Raw genomic sequence first — 19,995 nt, 5'->3', positions numbered from 1 at the left:
TTTGCAAATCTTGCATTTACAAAGAACCCATTATAACATCACAAGGAGAAAACAGTGTTTCTAGAGGAAGAATTCACAAACAGATGAAATCCTTAAATACAAAGAATGTAATCATTTCAACATCCTTGTAGATAATAAAAGATAGAAGATAAAAAAACATAAATATATAGAGAGATACAATATCCTATAGGGTTTTCTATGAAATATGCAGTGGTCTTTAACTACAAGAGGAAATGTATATTGAAGAAACAGTCAAAGGACAAATACCTTCATATATTCCTTTTAAATATATGTATAAAGCAAGTTAAATTGAAGCACAAAGCCATCAAAGAAGCAACTTGGTTTAATGACTGGCTGACCTAGGAATATGCAATATGACTGTTCGATGTCACCTGTTCTCATCTGATCCAAATTCTATTCAGGTAACATCTGGTGGCTGTTCTGTGGTCTCTGAGATGATACTTAAGCAGTCGCAGCTCAGTTCTTAGTAGGTGATTACCGAACAAGAAACATCATCCCAGATGCACACACAGCCCCACATCCCTCATCCTCCTCCCCCTTATTCAGCAGAAAGAACAGAATTAGCCTGGTTGGAAAACTCATCACCTGTTTCAAACCTACAATAATGCTTACATTGTATTCTATTACCAAATTCATAACTACTGGTAAATGAAAGACCACAAAGTTACTTGCACAATAATGCAAATCCACAGTTGAATTTACCATTATGTAAATACAGATTTTGACTCCTCCCAAAATTGTTCTGAGCCAAGTATCTAATTCTGGAACAAAAGCAAAGGATTCTCTTCATGAAAGGTAAGAGTAATGGGTCATTTTCATGGTTTGCTACTAGAAGTCAGAATGTGGAAGACATTGGTTCCATTTTCAAGTCCACACACAGTCTTCCATATAGCTCGGAAGCACTTGTACCAAAGAAGCCTCTGAGTTTTTTGTCATATTTCACACAGACTTTTCCACATATACTTAATGTTTAAGGCACCAGTATCTTTACACTTACTAGTAAAAAAAAAAAATCACCTGGCCAGCAAAAATTGACTTACGAGTTGCTTCTTAACTATTGCCATTTTTACAAAGTAATTTTTATTCTCTTTATTGATACATTTACATCCTATATTTTAGTAAATTCAGACAAACAAATGGATAATTTAGTTCATTTAAAATAATCTAGAAGTTGTATAGACAAAGATGTCTATGAGATGCTCCAATTGATTTACCTACCTTGTGCACACATTCAAGGTCAAATGGTTTTTATCATCTTTGTCATCCTTTACATCAACATTCAAGTCAAAGGCTTCTTGCTTTTGGACATATCTGAGCCTCTCATCAGTGTGTTTTGTGTTGTACATAACATTGAGCTGCGGATTATAAGTACAGACATTAGATGACATATGTAAGGTAAACCAGTGTGGTTAAAACACGAAGTTTCTAACAATATAACACCAAAGGAGTGTTCCCATGTGACAAGATACATGGACTTGTACAGTTGCACGTGGACTCGTACATCTGACAGCTGGATACATGAGATCCATAGGAATTCTCAGAAAGAAATATCCTTTCTGAACACTTTGTAATGCAGCAGAACCAATGCAATTAGGAGGGCACAACTGAGGCAAACACAAGGGAGCTCTAGGACAACCATCAGTTTTCTTCCTAGTAGCTGGTTTATAATGCATGCAGTTGCTTCCTGACAGTGTGAACTGGGATGAGTAAAGGGTGTTGGTCAGGGACTGGGTTAGAAGAGGCAGGCTGTATATAAAAGCAGAGCATGAGCAGATACATAGCGTATGTACAGAATATGCCTTTAGTCTTCATGTCACTGCACTGATACACTCAAAACAGATGAGGAATAGCACATTAGTCCAAACTCAGAACACCACAGCTTTCTTGCAGTTAAATAGTTTCCTTTGGTTCATCTGTACAAAGACAAAGCTACAGATCTGGTCTGTAGCTCTGGTCTGGTCCTCAAGGACAGAGCTCTCACCATTTCTGCTTAGCAAGAAACTCTGCTAAGCAAGACTAGTAAGGAAGTGTGACAGGATGTCCAGTGCAGGACAGTAACATTAATATAAAATAAGCTTATTTGTTAAGACACAGTTTGAAGAGCTTCCAATTTTTCTAGTGTAGACATGCATAAGAAGTTTGAAACAATGGCAGAAGAGTGGTAAAACCAGAAATTCTTAAAACAGACCTCTATATCCTATAAAACTACCAATGCCAACAGCCAAAGCAGAAAAACTGAAGCTGAAATTGAGCAAACAATGAGTACTCTCATGGTATCAGCCATGACAGAATATCATGTACTGACTACAGAATTGAACTTGATGAGATAAATAAGCAGCTGAATCATTAACTGCAGTGTTTCCTTAAAACTCTCTTAGTTCCAGACTGGAGGATCAAAAATGTGACAGCAATTTTCAAAACAGTACTGGAGGTCTAAAAAGCTGTGAATATCAAGTAAACTCAGTATCTGTACCAAAAAATGCTGTCAAAACTATAATAAAGAGTCAAACTAGTGGACAAATGAGTAAATATGACACCTTGGAGATTAGGCTGCTGCTATAAACACCCCAGCTACCTGAATCAAACAAAAAAACATGCATAATGCAGCTCTATCTAGTATAAGCTACCTGGATGTTACACTGGCATGAAGCTGGTTAGGAAGCTTACTAAACAAAGGTACCAAATGAAATGAAGCTGCCAAGGGATAAAGTGCTGTTAAAAGACAAGAACAGAAGGTGGGAAGAAATGTTCATACATGAAAGGAGCAAAGTCCTAAAATAATCTGTGCTTGGTGACCAGTACTAAACATATCAATAAACGACCTGATGTGATAAGGTTTGCTGATAGTTTATTTGCAGTAGTAAAGACTAGACTTACTGTTAAGAGTTGCAAAAAAACAGAATTTTTATGTACATAATAATGGGCTTTGCTGGTACTACTCGATTTGTTTACCATTTAAGAAGTGGTAAAATAGATGGAAATTCAGCCATAAACAGGTAAGGTGGAAGAAAGACATAGTAAAGGTGTACAGAATGATGACTTCCATGATTTTGCACCAATTCCTTATCCACTGAGTGGTCCATCCATCAAATCCATTTTTCTCCAGTTTAGAGATAAGGATGTGCAAGACAGTGTAAAATCCTTTGCACAAGTCCAGGTAGATGATGTCTGTTGCTCAGACACCCTCATCCACCAATGCTATCAACCTGTCACAGAAGGCCTAAAAATTTGTCAGGCACAGTTAGCCCTTAGTAAAGCCATGTTGGCTGTCACCAATCACTGCCTTATTTCCGATGTGCCTTAGCATAGTTTCCAGGAGAATGTGCTCCATGATCTTGCCAGGCACCAAAGCAAGACCAACTGGCCTGTAGTTCCACAGTTTTTTCCTGTTTAAAAAATGGGTGTTATATTTCCCCTTTTCCAGTCAGTGCGAACTGCACTGGACTGCCATGACAACAATCATTATCTTTTCCCTCAGTCATCCATATAAAACACATAGCAGGGTGATTTTTAATTCTTTGATTTTGGTAGAAAAATAAGCTGAAAGCAGCTCAAATAACTCCCCTTGTAAGACCCCAAAATGCATTTTGTTTCACTAAAAAAAAAAGGGAATGAAGAGTGCTTTTGAAAAATTACAGTCCTTCTACAACAGTTTCAGCCAACAAATGGAACTGTCAGTCCCAATTTAAAACTATGACAGGTGGTTGTCCAAGTTATAGGTTACCAAATCAGTTATAGGCAAGCAGGTCTTTGCAAACAGAGTAGTCTTTAATTTCTGATTTTTGCTTTTGCTGCTGTCTCTCACTCCTCGATATGAAAGTTATGTTCTTTTTTTCAATCTACACACACAATTCCTGTTACCCTGCCCACACTGCTGAATTTAGCATGCTGTGTGAGTACAGAGCCAATTCTGTACAGGCATTCAGGACAACCATGGTGCAATGGTGAAGATTTATCATGTACAACTGCTCCACAGGAGAAGTCAGTACCAAGGATGAAGCCAGTTAAAGGCACGCAAAAAGTTTGGTAAAGACAAGCTGGCAGCGCCTCAACTATCTGTCATCATAGAAACAAAGCTGTTTTAACTTTTGCCAGAAAAAGCTAATGAATGGGAATTTACTGCCAATGCAGGATGTCTGAAGCCACATACTGAACAGGAATAAGTTATCGCTGTTACGGTCTGACTTTCCTTTCCTGATTTCTCATGACAATGAAGGAAAAGGTTTTCACAATGAAGAGTTTAATTAAAGCCTTCTTCTTTATACACCCTTACTTTGGGGACAGAAGGTAGTTATACAGAAACTAACATTAAATCAACAAAATGAGCAACTGCATTTCTTAACTCTTTAAAGAGCAACTGCTGAATCTAAAGGCAAAACTGGTCCAGTCTTGTCATACTGCAGCCAGTTCTGCTGAGAGGCCTAAGAAGAGAAACTAAAAGCTAGTCTTCTGTATGAGGAAATGAGCTAGGAAACTTTGTTGACAGCAGGACCACAAAGCTACAAGTAAATGTCTGCTTTTGAAATTAAAATATCAAAAATACATACATTAATGAGATCCTGCAGGGTCAAGAGTGAATGCACTACCAATTTGCACACACAGGCAGTGAGATTTCACAAAAAAAAATATGGTTTTTCCCCTTAGAATCCATTCTGTTGGGAAAGCAGACATTTCTATTAATGCATTTAATCTTGTGTTTTGTGATATTTAAATGAATTACTGTTTTGACATGCTACGTTTGGCTAGAAAGTAAAATCCCAGAACAGTGATGGTTACCATTGTACTCTGGCATGCCTAAGACAATGAAACCCAGCTGAAGAAATGTGATTGCAATGACATATGCTATCTGATCTATTAAATTCGACACAGATATAGCTTGTGTTTGGGAAAAAGAGAAATCTCATTCAATGGCCTCAGTGTTCTTTTCTTTAGAATACCAACCTGCTAAAGAAAGCAGAAGGAAAGAACTGATCTCAGCAAAGATAAGGTTTTGGAGGAGCTACTCAGGGGTGTTAAGCACAATATTTTGAATCAAGTCATAGCATCTCTGACTCAAAGCTTGAGGAAAAGAGGCAACAGCATAGTGACCTAAATTAAGAAGGTAATCTGCGCCTTGGTTCCTGAACACCAGTTATTCAGGAGCACATTTCCATGTTCACATAATAAACCAGGAACTTAAACCATGGTGCTATACACCCCCAGGGAGTCCTCCCACCACAGTCAGCTACTGACTATCCAAGGTGAAAGACTTCTGCTCAGTCTTCACCAGGCATGCTGGTTTGAATTTTAAATTTTCTTGCTGGCAATAACATAATTGGAACCAATGTGTTTCCATAAAAGGTATTAATTTCAACAAATCAGTGTCTTCCAGCAAGAAACAATTTGCTGAAAAGTTTTTGGTCAGCTCGTCTGACAAATTAGTTGACTTAATATCAGGGAGCATTTCTCAATAATGACTTAAGATTAAGTACTCTTAACTGTTCTGGAGCCCCCCTTTGTTACATTCCATACAAACACACACACACTGAAACCACAGACATGTGAACGCAGTCCTGCTGAGATGTTCAGTCCTATCTTGGCCTGCAAGACTGAATCTAAATTATCCCCTGAAACTTTTCAACTTTGCTGTAAACTTTGTTTGTACTTCTGGGAATTAATAAACACGGGTCATGATTTACCACCCTGTGGGTTTTGCAGACTGGTGGTGAATGAATGAGGTGTATCATTGATGATAGGCAGCCGTGAAGGTTTCTTTGAAAAGGTCTTTTATCCCAAAGCATATTTACCAACCATCACCAGACTTTTTTGTTTCCCAGATGCATAAGAACACTAAAGTGAAGGTCAGGTTGGAAGGAACTTGAGATGGAATCTGACCTGGCATAAAACTTTGAGAAGATTAAAGGCAGCCTTAGTTCAGTTTTCCCAAGTATGATTAGAAGGAGTCTAGTAGGAATTCTGTCTGGTTTTGCAATACAGTTGCAATTATGAGTTTATACACTTCCAATAAAATGAGTCTCTCATGCTCAGAATTAATATTTCTGCATTATTTGTAGCTTTTCAAAGGCCTTCTCTTTCACCTGTGTGGTTCTAACCCATTATCACGGACAGGGCAGCAGAAAAGTGAAACCCGCTAGTCGCCATATCAAGATGAATCCAATACTGTCTTCTTCTGATATGGTATTTCTCATAAATAAGGGAAAATTGTCATAAATAAGGGGAAATTTCTTAAAAACCTAATCTCTGATATGAGAGAAGAGTAGGCAGTTGAAAAGGCTATTTATGGTTTGTTAATTCTAAATACAGTATGCACTGATCTCAGTTTAATTTGTTTAAATATAAGTAAAGATGTTTTAATGGCCCCAACCCATGGAAGTGTCCCAAAACTGTCAGTCAGCCAGCAGTACTTAAAAGGCCAGGCCATCAGTCAGAAACAATCACATGAATACGTCCGTTCACAATATTTAGTTCACAGAATTCCTCAATTAGTAAAGTGCTTTGGTACTGATTTAAGATATTTCAGGAGATTTTTCCTAATAACATGTTTTATAAAGCTTCCAAACTATACTTTCCTTAAAGAGAGCATACCTTTAGCAAGAATAACTGCATTGCATACCTGAAAGACAGCAAATCCCATTCCTTCTGCTGACACTGTAAGTGTCATTGATTGTGCAGGGGCAATCTGAAAGAAAGATGAGTAAACCAGTATTTTCAAAGTACTTTCAGTCAGCAGACTTTACAAAAGTATTCCTCATTTTCTACAGTACCTCCTTGCTCTGGAGCAGAAAACGGTTTCGAGTATCAATTGAAAATGTTTCTGGTATTTCCAAAGAAGGTGCTGTCACTGTTATATCCATTTCTGTTTTGCCTGCAGTAGTGAGAGCTGCAAATAGACTCAAGGCTTGCAGAGCCACCACTGTGTCCTGTCGAGAGAAACAAATCCTTTGGTATTAAATAGAAAAAGCCTGTGCAGTGTAAAGGCCATGCTTTGGGGAGCTCATGATCCCTGCATCAATCCATTTGTTGATTATGCTGGAGTATTCATGCAGCCATCTCCACATCTCTGTTGCGATTCCTGTGGAATGAAGGTGCCAGTACAGAAGAGAGATGGCAACACAGGATGAGAAGTTAGCTGCTCTGATATGATATGAAATATGAGCCAGCTAAGAAAGTTTTCCTCTTGTGCAAGGTATCTGGAAGACTTGACAAGCTGATAGACACAACAGTCAGAATTACACACTACACCAATAGTGAACAAAAAAACAAACAAGAATATATCTCTGATCTATATTATAGATCTAGGAAGCTATAAGATCTTTTTGGAGAATATGTTTTTAATCATTCAAAAGCAGAAATATACCTAAGTTCCAGAAACCAAGGAATACCTTGAAGCACTTTTTCCAAGTCTTTACAATTATATTTTTTGTATTTATATTTCTTGCACTAAATTCAGAGAGAGTTCGAGATATCTAGAAATGTTATCTGCCATAGCTGAAGTTGACTCTAGAGCTCTTCCACATCCTAGACTCAAATGACTCTCAGAAACACACCTGGAAATCAGGAGGGCTACAAACTACCTACAGAGAAGATAAATATTCTCCTTGGCTGCTCTAAAGCAGAAGGCACACCTAAGGCTCTTCACCAGGCAACACTCACAGCTGAGGTGCACAGCTCAGCATGACAATACACAACCTGAAAAGTTAGGGAATATGGTTTCAAGTCAGACTCAGAGGCCTCTCTTGCCCAGCAACACAGGCTTTGCAGAATTTGTTACTTCTCTCTATCATTTAAATCTACATTCATGTATGTGCTATTTTTTGTATTAATTGTATTCCTCTATATATATGAAATATGTACATTTGTGTCCAAACAGTAAAGGCATTATAAAGCAAAATATACTGATTACAAATTCATAGTAAGATATATCACGTATACAAATTCTAGTGAATTATCAAATTCTAACTTACAAAGCATCACACATGCAACCGATTACTTTCCTCCTTATTGTTTAACAATATATTAAGTTTCTAATGTAATAAATTCATGGAAGGATATTTTTTAAAGTAATCTTAGAAGCTGACAAAAACTATGGGGTCATTTCTACAAATTTTAAAAAGTATCTATTGAGACACTAGAGTAATTTTGAAATCAAAACAGTTTAGAGTATGGAAGAACAAAAGGATTAAATTAAATTCTTAATTTCAGCCTCAGAGGTAAATGGTACATTGCTGAATTTTCAAACTCCCCAGGAAAAAGAAGGTTTCCAGAGAAGAGAGAAAAGCTTTTTCAACTCATTCAGTGCCTCGAACAACCTCTTCAAATAGTAAGAAAGAATTAACACATCAGGAAAATCCTAATACCTCAGGGAAACCAGGCTGGTTCTTAAATTGCATTTTACTTAGTAGAACTCATTTCTCTCAGATTAATACCAACAAACTTTTGAAAATAATGAAGGATAGCCTGTACAGCTTGGTACTAAGCAGAGTGATGAACTGTGACATTTCACTGTGACCAGCATTTGTAGCTAATTTAAAAGCTAGTTTAAACTAATGCAATCCAAGTTACTATCTAATTCTTTTGGATGCCAGCATCGCTTACAAGATGTGGCTTCAATAACATGGAAAACTCCTGGAGATAATGAAGATCTTCCAGATTTCACGGTCCATCAAAAATCTGCACAATAATGAGGACAAAGTAAATTACTGAGTTAAGACCAACTGCCAACTGAGGCACTAGGCTAGGCTGTTTCTCTAAAACCTACTGCCCTTAGTTAAAGGCTTAGTTTCAGGAGTTTGAGGACCTGCACATGGAAAGAATAGAAAGAGGTTTCTCTCCTTGGAAAGAAAGTAAGCATGGATATTTATTATATTATTTGGAAAATATGTTTGAATACTTTTCTATGGGTATCACTGCTTCTTAATTTAAGATGTTTTATTATTAATATTTTATATAACAAGGTCTCCCTCTGATTGTCTTTTTCTTAGACTTGCCAAAAGTACTAAAACTGGTAGTCCAGGTTTAAGATTCCAGTATCACAAAGAATGCAAGCTTGTACATAACCAAGGCTGTTACAGCAAAACAAAATTCAGTAATTATTATGTAAAAAATAGTCCTTTTTTTCCTTTCCTTTTTTTTTTCTTTTAATATGCATTGCTTGTTTAGGAAAGTATAACAAAGCCCCTTACGGCAAGATATTACCTGAGTAGATGAAAATCCCCCAAGGTGATTTCTTTGATGACTTAACCATTTCATAATAGGGATCCCCTCTGCTAATCTGTCTTGATGAAAGTGAGAGAGCAGAGCATATGCCGCAAGTTCAATATCAATGGACCGTGACTGCCATGAGTCAGAAATTTCAGAAGCAGGTGTTATCCAGAAACGAAATTCACCTGCAAAAAGAACCAATAATAACCTCAGATTCACAGATTGAAGTCTTAGGATTTCTGTGAAAGACTTAGGGGAGTCCTCTTCAGTAATGCTTACATATGAGATCTAGAAAGGTTGCATGAAATTGTGTTAATGTTTAGGCCTGTGTCCCATAAAGGACTGACTTAAGCACTTCCTCAGCAGTGCCTGAATCTATATACAAAAAAAGCTGGAGTCCAAATAGTCACTCCCGCTGATTTCAGTGAACTTTACATTGATCCTTTCATTGTCAGCCTAAAGTACTCACATAAAGGAGTCCTAGTGAAAACCCCACCTTGTTGTTTGAGTGCTCCTTTCTCTTCAGGACCAGAGAAGGCACCTCAGGCAGCAGAGCTGCTCACTAGACTCGTTCTTGAGTGAAGCCTTCCCAAAAGAGTGACTTCTTCCCTTCCCAAAAGTGACTGTCCAAAAGGTCTAACTCAGTAAACGCAGAGGGATGCTCAAGAGGCTCCGTTACCAGGCTACAACATTAATTCCTTTGAATTTTTCAAGAGGTGAGTTACTACTATGAGCCAAAAATTTTCATTTCTTATACTCAATATAGTCTATTCTTCCCCAAAACTAGGAAAATAAATTCAGCTGTGCTAAACTTGAAAGAGGTTAAACAGAATGAGATGGTGGGTGCCCAGAGAAAGTGCAACAGACCTCTGTACTGCCTTACAGAAAGTTCAATACTTTACCTCCATTTCAATACTGATTCTAACTAATTGTGCCCCAATACCCTCCTGATCTCTCCCAACCACTTCGGAATAGCTAATTTCATCCAAGTATCTCTCTTTAACCAGGCTGATCTTACAAGTGTGCATAATAACACAGGAAAACTGACAAGTCATGTTCAACAGCATCATTGTTCTCCTACCACGAACATGGTAACTGAGACTGAAAGCTTTGTTGTGAGTTGTCATTCATTTATGGACACTTTTCATTACAGCTGTCTTGGAACTTCTTAGATTATTCTCTATATCAAACTCAAAACAGACTTGAGTTCTATAGGCAGCTGTCAATATATGATAGGTATTTTTAAATGTGACAAAAATCCACCTATAGAACTGTGTAAGATAGTTGTGCAATACCTTGGTGTTCTGCTCTCTCGTTCAGCATATTCAGTGCTTCTTTCGCTTTTGTACTTTTTGCCCAGGACAATGCATATGTCACAAGTGCCAAAGTGTAATTATCTGAAATACCTTCTTCTAATTTATCTTCTAGAAAGTTTGTAGCAGTCTTGATGGCATAAGCATGCTGGAAATGAAGATCATGTTGAAGAATGTGAATAAAATATATATTGAAATACTTAAATGTAAAAGAAAAATTTGTACAGAAACAGAAAAATTACTAGCACCAAACCACCACCAAGAAATACTGAAAAATCTCTGTTTCAGAGTTACAGACACAAACCTCAAAGGTTAGCTTTTTGATCTAGCACCACCTTTTATGAACATAAGTAATTTCAATGAAATCAACTGGAATGACTTAACATCTCTAAGACTAGTTCCTCCCATAAATATCTCTGTAAGTTCTTGGACTAAAGCCATGGCAATATTCTGGCTAAAAGCCTTGATAACTGCCTTTAGATTTTGCAAAGGCACATAAAATTGAGGGGCTTAACAGCAAAATTTTGGATCGCTTTGGGTAGGTAAGGGATGTTTAACAAAGTAAGGTTACATTTTGTCTCTGTTCACTTATCCCTCTATGTCTTTAAACTACCAAGTGTTTGCTAGGTACTACAACAATTTATGAATTTTTCCTGTAATTATGAATTATATTTATGAATTCCAATACCTGTTTATCTGGGAACCCTAGGAGGGATGACATGATGTAAGCTGTGAGAGTAATTGGATTATTGGTGCCTCCTTGAAGATCACTGTGTAACACTTTCCCAGGCTCATGAAACTCTCCATTTAATTTCTGATGACGGACAATCCATTTAGCTGTATCCATGAGCACATCTTCATCAATATCTATGAACGGACGAGCTTGAAGGAAACATCTTAATACAAAAGCTGATAACCTTGGGGAAAAGGTTAACCAAATATGACAAAATTAGCCAGGTATTACAGCTTTATTACAGTTTAAGATGATGTAAGAATACCGTAAAGCATAAGGTGTTCTACACACACCTCCCAAACAGAGAAAAATATATGCCTCACCCAGATAAGCAAGTAGACTAAGTTTAATCCACCAAAAATGAAGATATGCTCTTGTTCCTAAAGATCACCCCTTCTGCAGCTGCTATGTGTCAAAAATCCAAGTCTGCCAGCACATGTATATCTGTATTCAAATGTTGCTCTCCTGCCTTCTGCTGCTAGGCAAATATTATAGTTTACAAAGCAATGCAGTTATGAGTGTGATATTAATTACCATCATTATCCCTGTAACGATAGCCTTGAAACAATCTTTGTTGTTTTATTTTAATAATTTCAGGTTATCCTTCGATTCCCTTCTTTCCAGATGTGCATTCATGTAACCTGTCACTGTACTGTTTAAGCACTAGAGTTGCTAGTACAGATGAATTACCTTCATTTTCCAATCCATCTATACTGAGTCAAAGACAAACCCCTCTAATGTCAATGAAAGATACCCAGTGACTCCAGAAGCAGTGTTTCAGTCAGTGGCTGAGGATGGTTCTATTTAAAGTCAGAAGCATGTACTGAAATATATAAGTATATTTAAACTAACTTGACATGAGTTAGCTGAATAAAGTGCTGGAACTTGTCTCCATTATCTATCTAGCTTCCATGACTAGGGTCTCCATGCTTCTTGGAGCAAAACTCAGCGCTGAAATGACTTTTTCAGCTGTTTTTACAGTCTCAATAAAAGGAAATGTGAGAGAGGTAAGTAGGACAAATTTTTATCGCTACTAACTCTATTCACCCCCTAGGAAATGTCTCCATCAGTCTTCAGCTTCCTGTATGGAGATAACTGAAAATCTATTTGAAGCAGTGATGATCACATAGCCCTAAATGGTTCCTGTCAACTGCAAGAATAAGTAATTTAATTGTTATTCTTCATTCCTTTCAGGAAAGCAACAGAAAAACTCTCAGACCAGACTATTCCCCTGGTTAAAATAATTCATCAGTCATTTTTTTGCAAAATTAAAAAGCTTTACACTAATAATGGCTTTCACAGTATGTTACCCAGCAAGAAAGACTTTAGAGTTGGCCTAAACACCTAATGAAAACCAGGCAGAAGGCTAATACGGCTGGAAATTTTTACCAGCTTCACAAAAAATTTTGAGACACAGGAAAAATATCTGAAACGCTAAAATTCCACAATGATTCTGGCAGAACTACTTACCATGTGCTCCCAGAGGGATCTTCATTTCCAAAGGCACTAAAAGAGCCATCATCCCTCTGGAAAAGCAGCTCTCTTTGGTAGCCTGAAGTGGAAAAGTAGAGACTAGTATTGAACACTCATGCGGTTTCCAGCACAAACTGCTGATGTGAAGCAAGGCACTTTCTAAGGCTGAGAAGGGCAGAACTTAAGCTTGTATTTCCTAAAAAAATTCCCAAATATGCAGGAACACACAAAGCCATGTAGAAGATGATGAGAAAGTGGGCAGTAATAACACAAAGGATCCATCTACAAAAGCAGAACCATAAACTCCTGCTGCTCTTCATCTGCCACCCAAACATGACAGTGGTGCAGAGAGACATGCTCCCAACATACTCAGGTGTTCCAGTGAGAGCAGAGCAGAGTAGCAGCTAGGGTTCAGTGCTTCATCATCCTGGGGAGCTGGAGTTGCACACCTACAGAAATGCTCTATCTTTCCAGCAAAACGTATTTTCCAACTGGAAGGGCAAGGCTACACGTGCTGCTGAAAACTAGGTCCTTCAGCAGCTGGCTTTTGCCAATCAAATGACAAGCTATCAGAAAAAGCATGCTGGAAAAGGCTGTTCTGAAATGAGTGAAAAATGCCAAAAGACCTGAAGATCCTGAAATCCTGAGAAGCAAGCATTTAAAATGTATCCCAAGATTTTTCAGTATCCGGAACAAATGCAGCTTTCTCCTGACTGTGGAACATCCATTATAAAAGGGTTTCAAGGGCTCACCAGCTGCTCAAAACCACCAGCAGCATCCTTACTCAATAGCTGACTTCAGTACAAAATCAATGTTCATTAACACTAAAAATTACTTATTGTAGCTTCTGATATCTAAAGCCTTTCTTCCATTAAATTTTGCCTGCCACTTGTGTATCTGGAACAATAATGATATCTATAGCATTTCACATGACATCTTTTCTTCTTTCCCCCCCACTTCATGTTTTCCCTTGGCTTTGCTATTTTAGCTATTATAATTAGGAAAGTATATTCATTAGTCTAAAACATGATATAGACACAATACAGAATCAGACAGGCAGAAAGAAAACTCTCAGGCAACATCAGTAAGTCCTACATGAATGAATTTATGAATACGTCCCGTGAGGTGCATCCAGCTACAACTGTTCTCCTGTAAAATGTTCCTTGCTTTCACGGATAAAGGATTAATCATCCATTTACATACTATCCTGACTATAGATACACAGTGAGTGAACCATGGCCTTAATCACTAAGGAACAAATGGTTTGGTCCCTCAATCTGAGTTTCGGTGTAAAACCAAATCCTAGTCATGGTCTCTCTGTAACAGAAGAGAGATATAGAGGTGCGAATCTGAACTGCTACAGTTTTCTTGGGCACGCTCCCATGTAATCTCAGTAGCATCAAAGTTAGCTTTTGACTCTTTAGAAGAGTTTGCAATTGAAATTTTCACTTAAATATAGGGGGGTTGTAATGTATTTAGCATTACAGTGGCTAATTACATGACTAAAACTGGTGGAGCTTTCCCATACAGACACACCTGTCACCTCAGCTAATGATATTGAGTAAAGCACTCTTAAATGGAAGGAAAAAAAAGAAGGAATGAGTGGCATTTGTCACCAAAGAAAACAAAAGTCACTGTCAAAGTTTAAGCATCAAAATAATGTTCTATGAGGAGCACAAATTTATGTATATATACAAGTAGATTGCTTCCTCTTCAGAAATATCTGAAGAGGCCTGAAAACAAGGTCTTCTGCTTCTTTGCAGAACTGGCCAGCAATAAGTATTATAATCACCACCCCCCTGGTAGTGTAAAAGCACTAAACTAAGACCAATAGCCTGCTTAACTAAGACTGCTGAGGAGCAAACAGGGGATAAATTTATCCCAGAATTTAAGATTGGGAGCAACCAGAAAGATCAGAACCAGAGGGAGGACAGAGAGATCATTCAGCTATTTCCTACAGTCTGTGTGCTTTTGTCTCAATGCCAACCCCGTTGCAGTCACGCAAGTCTCTAAACATGAGCATATCCAACGTGGGGAAGGCTGCAGAAAACGCTAGAATGGGAGACCTGGAGCCTGTGAACCACCGCGTTCATTCCAACGGACACTCCATCAGACACGAAAAATGATACTTCAAATGTCAACATGCACAAGTGGAAAGGCAAGGAAAAGAAGGATCCTATTATGAAGATGTACACTAGTACTCCCAGAGGACTGGCTGGAACCCAGGAGATGTAGGAGGCTCACTGAGCAAGACTGAAAGAGGACTGCATCAGGATGGAAAGGACTTCAGAAATATGTGAAAGACTAAAGGGTCTCACATTTCAAACAGCTTGGAAATACTGCTCAAACCCGTTATTTTTCTGGGTCTAATAAAAAAGTTTTCAGACCAACCAGGAATTTTTTCATTTCAGAAGTGATTTAAAGATGGGACCTGTCATTACCACAATTAAAGAAATATGTTTGAAAGGCAACTTTTCTCTGGCTTTGCCTTTGTTCTAGGTAAATAAAACTCCTATAAGATCATATAGCAGTCTCTTCTAGTTATATGATCCCTTCCTCTCACAAGCCTTTAGCCTTAAAATTAATTACATTTACTACAGATTCTGAAGTCACTTTTTCAAATGCTTGGTGAATTATGATGTGAAAAAGTCTGTTTTAAATTAAACTTCATGATAATCCTTTAAAAAACTGAGTTTAGAAAAATTACATCTTAGACTAAAGATAAATTTCAACTTCAAGATTACACTTTTTTAAAGTCAGTGCAACAACTGAAATAAATTGTTAAAATAAAGCAAAACCAAACCAAACCAAAACAAAAAAACCCATCAGAGTATTTTTTAGATTGTGGTTCCTTTCTATATTAAGGTTACAAATATTTCAGCAGACTTGCTGTTTTGGCTATTATGGTGTTGAAAAACATGTACATCAATCCAAAGCCTCAGGAAGAAGTTAAGAAACACAACACTTGGTACGTAAGTGACATTTAAACCTATAATTTTGACTTGCTTTGAAACAGCTTTAATAAATCGGCTATTGGAAAACTTCAGAAAGTTATGGTACTAAAGCTAAAGCTTAAAAGAGTGATAGACTGCTTACAAACTTCAGAGTAGTTGTTTACAAAATCTCTTCCTTCCCAACATACTTTTCAACTAAACCATGTAGGAGGAAGGATTTTAAAAAAATTTTAAAAGGGTTTAAAAAAAAAAAATCATTTAACTGCTTTGACAGAAAACTGGAATCTTGATGAAAGGAAAATTTATTTTTAGCTGTGCCTTTTCCAAGGGAAATGTCAACAACTTTAAAAAATCAAACAAAAAATACTTGCAGAGAGTAAATAAAAACTGAAATTGTCATCACAATGCCTTAGTAGGGGTGTAGCTCACATGGGGATGGTCTCATTGCTCTCTGTGAACCAGGCTCTCAGCGTGGAGACTGACAGGTGGTGAGTGTGGTGCATCACAGTTGGATGCTGTCTGATCCAAAAGGCATAGAGAAGCACAGAGCAACTATGTTCTCCACATTTTGTGATGCCCTGGAGTATCTCCCGATTAAAATATACAACAGTTCCCAACTATACTGTTCCAGCTTTTGATTTCCAGCACAGAGTTCACTTCTGAGCAAGTCTAAAACATTGAGGAATCAAAGTCAGCCACCAGAGCAAATGCCACTCCTTGAGCTCTACAAGGACATGTCAGGATCAGGGTGGCGTCACCGAAGACAGATACACAGATGGGATGAATACAGTTCACTCTGCTCACTGACTAATTTTCAACCTCCGTGCCTCAGGCAGTAATCAGTAATGTTTGCTCACACGTAGTTTTATCAAATGAGAAATAACCACCATCTAGGAAATCTGAAAAAAAAGCAATTATATAAAAACATGGTTTTTTGTGAGCAAACATGCTGTTGTAAACAAAAAAATTTGCTGTCTACTTCTGTCAGCCCAGAAAAAAGAGGAAAAGAACGAAAAAGTGGGCTTTTCTTCCAGTTCTCATCTCACCAGAAGAGCAATATTTCAAACATTAAATGCAGAGTCACAGATACCTTTCTACTAGTAAGAGTTCTTAGAAATCTACCATCTTTCTTTTACACATACAGACCTTTTCTCATAAATGATACAGCTTTTGATCTAATATCCTCTCTCAGCTGCCTGGTTTTAGTCAGGTATTGCAAAACATAAACATTCGGAGCAAAGTTGATCATATTCTGTTCACCGCAGCCATAAGGCATCTTAATCAATGATGACAAACCGTTGATAGAAGGTCCAAGTAAATCACCTGAAAGATAAAATTTAATCAAAATTAATTAAAGTTTACTGCAAATAAATGCATATCTCACACATAAAGGGTAGTGAAATCTATGCTGGGAGAAAATATGATGTATTAGGAATGTTTCTTCTAAACACCACTAACCAGGCACAAAAAATAGTTACTCTTCTCATTGACTTTATGCCCACTGACCCAGATCCCTACAGACCTTTCCAACCACAGAGTAATTTCAAATTCACCTACAGTTATCAAAGCCCAAGTGTCACAGGAAACAATTATCAGTCAGGTTATAGGTTTTATTCTGCAGATAGTAGAATTAAAACAGGATACTAGCAAACTTGGCAGGACCTCCCCTGATTAAAATCCAACTCTCTAACTCTGAAAATACCATACAAACAGCATAATATCATAAATTAATTAAAGGAATAAAACAGTCCATCCATAATGTCTTCTGAAATTTAGTCTAATGCATGACGGTAAATTCCTTTGAACTAATGATTCAACCTATTAATACTGCAATTAAATAAAAATTAATGCCATTCCCTAAAGATGGAAACAGAATAAGGTAATTCTTACCAACAGCAGTGATCTGCACTCTCTCACTGTCACTTACAACGTCAGAAGGAAAAGTGAAATCCAAAGCTTTTGACACTGATTGTCGCTTATTCCCAGTCAAATCCAAAAGAACTGTCTGAGAATATGTTTGTTCCAATCCTTCAGCCTATCAAGATAAAGATAGGATTATTGTAATTTCAATCAGTTTATCGCTTTTAGGACAGAAGTTCTGTGCTTACTGTACTGAAGGATCTAAAACACTGTCAGGTGTTTTGGGTTGCTTGCTAACACATCAAGAACCTGAGCTACTGGCCCAGCCAAACTGACACAGAGATGTTTTTCTCATAAAGACCCACCTCCACTATTTGCATTTCAAGCCCATGTAGCAATTATAAAAATACACCTGCAAAGTCAGTGAGAGCATCTCTGATTCCAGTGAGCTCCATGCCAAGGCACAGGCAAGGCTGGAGGTGATGCCTTTCATGTTCGCTACAGTCCTACAGCTTGTACTGAGGGGTACAAGAAAGACTTAAACTGAAGTTAGGTACATGTCCATAAAGGTTTCATTTCCTCATGGATGCAAAATACCTTGAGAAAAATTGTCCTTGAAGTAGAGAAAATAAATGGTGTACTGGACTCTTATTCTCTTCTGCACAACAACTGAACTTCAACAGAAAGGGTAGTAAGTGGCTCTACCTGAAAACAGCTCACAACCCTACAGGGAAGTGGTTTTAAGCAGTCTAAGGAGAGGCTGAGACAGCTGCCTCTGTTCAATCTGGAGAAGAAAAGGCTCAGGGGGATCCCATCAACGTGTATCAATACCTGACGGGAGGGCGTAAACAAGATGGAGCCAGGCTCTTCTTAGTGGTGCCCAGTAGCAGAAAGGAGGCAATGCACAGGAAATAAAGGGATTTCCTCTGTGCCAGTGTTAAAACACTAGAATGAGCTGCCCAGAGAGGCTGTGAAGGGGCTGTTCTTGGGGATATTAAAAACCTGACTGTACAGGATTCTGAGTATCCTGCTGTAGTTGATCCTGCCCTGAGCAGGAAGGTTGGACTAGTCTCTTCCAACCTCAACCATTTTCTGATTCTATGATATTAAGCATTCATTCTAGGATGAGATGTACAAATGTCTACTACCTTCCACTGAAATGGAGCCTAACATGAATCAGACCTTAACATCCTAAATTAAGCAAGTCTTATCAGTTTCTGGTTTATCAGAAAGCCTGGAGGCTAAAAATCCAGCACCAGTACCAAAATACAGAGATGTTCATATAAAATAGGCTTTGAACAAAAGCCAAGTGTATGGTAAGATGGATTGTATTTATCCGTAACACAGTTACTAGGTCCACTCTCCACAGATTATTAAGCTAGCTGTAGCACCAGGCATTCACTGATGCACAAATACATTTGACCTTGCTTTCAGAAGCACTGGACTAAATATGTGTTGTAGAACAGATCTACGTGTCAATTCCTGGAAGGGGATCTGAAGAATTTTAAAGGAGAAATTATTTTAAAATACGTGTTTTCTACCTAAAGCCACCTGACACCAAACCAACCTCACAGAGCAAGAGGCAGACAAAGGTTTGCCTTTTTGCTGCACTTTGTTGCCTATTTCAAGGAACAATTTACTTCAGGAACAAGCCAAGCTGAAGACTGTTTACCTTTACTAAAACTTTCTGAATGATAGCATCAGAAGCAGCAGATGATATTGCTGTCACTTTGATGGGAATCTCTCCCAGTTGTTTTGGCTTGATTGGGAATTGAACAGTTTTGCCATCTTCACTTGGTACAGATATAGACTGTCGATTTTCTGTAGCATTTATTTCATTTGATGTTAGAATAATTTCAAAAGCATCATTCATATCCAGGATCACAGTAACCTGTAAATACAGTAATATTTGCAATACAAAGTGTTAATTTTGAAAAGCTGCTTTCATAAACTGCCACCTGTTTTGTGTATAGAGAAACAGCTTTATGGTCTGTCCACTAAAGGAAATACTCTAGCTCTCACAAAAGAAAGAGCTGGTCTCTACCACTGATGAAGACCCTGCAGTATCTAGTAACATTCAAAGATAAAGAGACTGTTATTTTACCTCAGCTTCTTCTTTCAAATAATTAAAGATGTTCACTTCCAAAATGAACTGCTCTCCTCTGATGATGGAGTATGGAAGGTTCAGGAAAATGAAAAAAGGTTGAAAAGCTTCTAGCTGCAAAACAAAATCAGCACTGAGCCCCAACAATCAGATACTAGCAAGAAAATTACTATACAACATATCTTCCAATCACTTTTAAATTCAGATGATAGAGTATGTTTCCTTGTAGTCTACAGCTGACTAAAGGTATTACTGCAGGGTTGAAACAGAAGGCAAAGAGGCTTCTGGTCATTAGCACCTTTGTGGGAACTCAGAGGCACCATTCAGATGAGAGCT

At 37.8% G+C, this 19,995-nt stretch overlaps 1 protein-coding gene across 1 annotated transcript in view; it reads right to left on the bottom strand.

Annotated features, from left to right (window-relative positions):
* Window positions 1-19,995, bottom strand: part of CD109 (CD109 molecule) — a 73,889-nt gene that overhangs the window by 10,105 nt on the left and 43,789 nt on the right. The window contains exons 20-30 of the mRNA XM_027745580.2: window positions 19,660-19,773; window positions 19,228-19,446; window positions 17,586-17,730; window positions 16,842-17,018; window positions 12,739-12,820; window positions 11,224-11,452; window positions 10,518-10,683; window positions 9,217-9,407; window positions 6,786-6,941; window positions 6,635-6,700; window positions 1,240-1,376 (exon numbers count right to left, since the gene is read on the bottom strand). Of these exons, the coding sequence (XP_027601381.1) occupies window positions 1,240-1,376; window positions 6,635-6,700; window positions 6,786-6,941; window positions 9,217-9,407; window positions 10,518-10,683; window positions 11,224-11,452; window positions 12,739-12,820; window positions 16,842-17,018; window positions 17,586-17,730; window positions 19,228-19,446; window positions 19,660-19,773 (1,682 nt within the window). The remainder of the gene's footprint in view (window positions 1-1,239; window positions 1,377-6,634; window positions 6,701-6,785; window positions 6,942-9,216; window positions 9,408-10,517; window positions 10,684-11,223; window positions 11,453-12,738; window positions 12,821-16,841; window positions 17,019-17,585; window positions 17,731-19,227; window positions 19,447-19,659; window positions 19,774-19,995) is intronic.

This window comes from Pipra filicauda, unplaced genomic scaffold (assembly GCF_003945595.2).
Source record: "Pipra filicauda isolate LSUMZ 115617 unplaced genomic scaffold, ASM394559v2 scaffold425_size644529_pilon, whole genome shotgun sequence".
NCBI lineage: Eukaryota > Metazoa > Chordata > Aves > Passeriformes > Pipridae > Pipra > Pipra filicauda.
The sequence above is the reverse complement of the archived record's forward strand: the minus strand, read 5'-3'. Positions and strand labels throughout refer to the sequence as shown.